At 50.2% G+C, this 2,858-nt stretch overlaps 1 protein-coding gene across 1 annotated transcript; it reads left to right on the forward strand.

Annotated features, from left to right (window-relative positions):
* Positions 1 to 697: 697 nt before the first annotated feature.
* Positions 698 to 2,858, forward strand: PSMB6 (proteasome 20S subunit beta 6). Its single transcript, XM_014861454.2, has 6 exons — positions 698 to 983; positions 1,411 to 1,478; positions 1,803 to 1,934; positions 2,050 to 2,179; positions 2,385 to 2,529; positions 2,643 to 2,858. Exons 1-6 carry the CDS (start codon positions 882 to 884, stop codon positions 2,783 to 2,785), a joined length of 720 nt encoding a protein of 239 aa, XP_014716940.1. The 5' UTR covers positions 698 to 881; the 3' UTR covers positions 2,786 to 2,858.

A 2,858-nucleotide genomic window follows, 5' to 3' on the forward strand; every position in this document is an offset into this window, starting at 1 on the left:
TGGCACCCATCCTCAGGTCATGCTGAGGCCACATCCCACATAGTACAACCAAAGGCACTCATAACTAGAATACACAACTATGTACCAGGGGACTCTGGGGAGAAGAAGGAGAAAAAAAAAAAAAACCCACTGGCAACAGATGTTAGCTCAGGTGCCAATCTTTAAAAGACAAAAAGTGAAAAAATAAAAGATCTTGTATCTAGACTATAAAAACACTTACAATTCAACAAAAAGATAACCCAATTTTAAAATGGGCAAAGGACTTGAATAGACATTTCTCCAAAGAAAATACGCAACGCTCAAATAGCACATGAAAATATGCTCAACATTGCTAATGATTAAGGAAGTGCAAAAAGAAAAAAAAAACCACAAGATACCACTTCACACCCACTAGGACAGCTAAAATAAAAAATGCACAATAACAATGGGATGTGGAAAAACTGGAGTCCTCATACATTGCTGGTGGGAACATGAAATGGGGCAGCCGCCATGGAAAGCAGTTGTCAGTTCCGGAAAACGCTAAACACAGTTATTATATGACCCAGCAACTCCACTCCTAGTATATATACAGTGTGGTTTAACTCAGAGACTCTCAAGTCTAGCTTGAAGGCTCTTCGAACTGCAAATCCGGTCAGATACATCAGTCTTGCGCAATCCGAGAGTAAACTCAGTCCTTGCAGATTGTTTCCGGGGGTTTTTTGTTTGCCTACCACGCTGCCATCAAGCGCTCACTGTCGCAAAAGAACCTTCCCTACACATTTCTTTTCCGTTCTTCCGTCAACCATGGCATAGCCTCGCCCCGAGAAGACCTCAGAGCACGACCAAAGAGAGTGACAGGGCGCTTTACGACAGTTGCTTTGTGGCAATACCGGAGGAGAAAGATGGCGGCCACCTCAGTTGCTGCTCGATTACCGGGGCCAGCACCGGCCTGGGGACCCGAGGCCATTACCCCCGACTGGGAAAACCGAGAAGTCTCCACAGGGGTGAGGAAGGACTCGGGGTTCAGGAGAGATGCACAAGGCTTGATGCGATGGAAGGATACGGCCTGAATGGGTTGTGAGAACTGGGGGGCAGGGGAGGGAGATGGTCTGTGATATGCTCGAGGCAGAGGGAGAGATATTCTGAGGATGCTGGAGTGGTGTGGTCCTTTCATGGTGGGAGGTGGCAGGCAGCTGAAGCGTGGAATTCGGGAATCTTGCGGGACCAGGGCTTAAGGCTGGGATGGGCCTTTGGGGATTTGAGGATTGGAATTGTGGTAGTTTGCGGGGTGTTGAGGCCCCCTGAAATTTGTTAATGGGTCAGTAGCACACGACTTTCGTACTCTACGGCCTGGGTAGGCGGATCATTGAGGTTTGTGTATGCTGGAGAAAGCGGAGGGGCCCAGACTCACCCCTTTCTCCTTTTTCCCAGACCACTATCATGGCCGTGCAGTTTGACGGGGGCGTGGTTCTGGGGGCGGACTCCAGAACAACCACTGGGTGAGCTCAGGACAGATATGTGAAAGGTCTTCCCATCTTTCCCTTCCTTGCTTGCCAGCCTATCCTGAACCCTCCACAAACTGCTGTGGGGTGGGAGGTTTTCCCCTACCTGGAGATAACGGTTTGTTCCAGCTTCTACTTCTCAGTTCCCCTTACCTTTTGGTGAAATTCTTGCAAAAATCTGTTCTCCAGCCTGCTTCAGTTTGGATGAGAACTAATAGGAAATACTGGAATTCCTATTTCTGATCCCTGAGGGAGTGGAGAGTAATGATACTGAGGTGGGAGCAAGTGGGATCCTTCCCTCACTATTCTTCTATCTTGCAGGTCCTACATCGCCAATCGAGTTACTGACAAGCTGACCCCTATTCACGACCGTATTTTCTGCTGCCGCTCAGGCTCAGCAGCTGATACCCAGGCAGTAGCAGATGCTGTCACTTATCAGCTTGGTTTCCACAGGTGCTTGTGGGCAGGGGAGGAGCAAGAATCTGAAGGGAGTTGGGACCTGAGGAGCTAAATGGTCCGACTCCCGGGTCCTGACACTGCCTTCCCTATCACTCCCCTCACCCTTTAGCATTGAGCTGAATGAGCCTCCGCTGGTGCACACGGCAGCCAGCCTCTTTAAGGAGATGTGCTACAGATACCGGGAAGACCTGATGGCAGGAATCATCATTGCCGGCTGGGACCCCCAAGAAGGAGGGCAGGTCGGACACTACCACCCCCAGAGCAGTGGAGCCACACCTTTGATCCTCTCCCCACCCCAGCCATTTTCTATTTCTCTTTCCACTGTTTACCTCACTTACTCTTACTATTAGTTCTTCCCAGACCAATCCCACAACACACGGGTGAATGTACATGTGTTTCATGGAGGGCACAACTGGTGACTCTTCTCCTCCCTCCGTCTGGCAGGTGTACTCAGTGCCCATGGGGGGTATGATGGTAAGGCAGTCCTTTGCCATTGGGGGCTCTGGGAGCTCCTATATCTATGGCTATGTGGATGCCACCTACCGGGAAGGCATGACCAAGGAAGAATGTCTGCAGTTCACTGCCAATGGTGAGAACTTGGGCTTCGGGGCCCGTGAGCTTCAACCCCAGGCCAACATTCCTCATTCCTTGCAGTGATCCCCGCATCTGACTCTGACCCCAACTCTCTTCTTTTATCCACAGCTCTCGCTTTGGCCATGGAGCGGGATGGCTCCAGTGGAGGGGTGATCCGCTTGGCAGCCATTGCAGAATCAGGGGTAGAGCGGCAGGTACTTTTGGGAGACCAGATCCCCAAATTCACCATTGCCACTTTACCACCTCCTTGAATCCTGGGAATCTAGGATACAATAAGATATACCCCATACCATCGCAAAATTCAATAAACAGTTTGTCAAAGAA

Source organism: Equus asinus, chromosome 13 (assembly GCF_041296235.1).
Source record: "Equus asinus isolate D_3611 breed Donkey chromosome 13, EquAss-T2T_v2, whole genome shotgun sequence".
NCBI classification, from domain to species: Eukaryota; Metazoa; Chordata; class Mammalia; order Perissodactyla; family Equidae; genus Equus; species Equus asinus.

Bases quoted from the DNA above. Each gene is read 5' to 3' on its own strand.
- PSMB6 (XM_014861454.2), top strand. From the start codon at position 882: ATGGCGGCCACCTCAGTTGCTGCTCGATTACCGGGGCCAGCACCGGCC. The intron at 2,180-2,384 runs GTCGGACACTAC...TCCGTCTGGCAG, and splicing joins ACCCCCAAGAAGGAGGGCAG to GTGTACTCAGTGCCCATGGG. The intron at 2,530-2,642 runs GTGAGAACTTGG...TTTTATCCACAG, and splicing joins TCTGCAGTTCACTGCCAATG to CTCTCGCTTTGGCCATGGAG.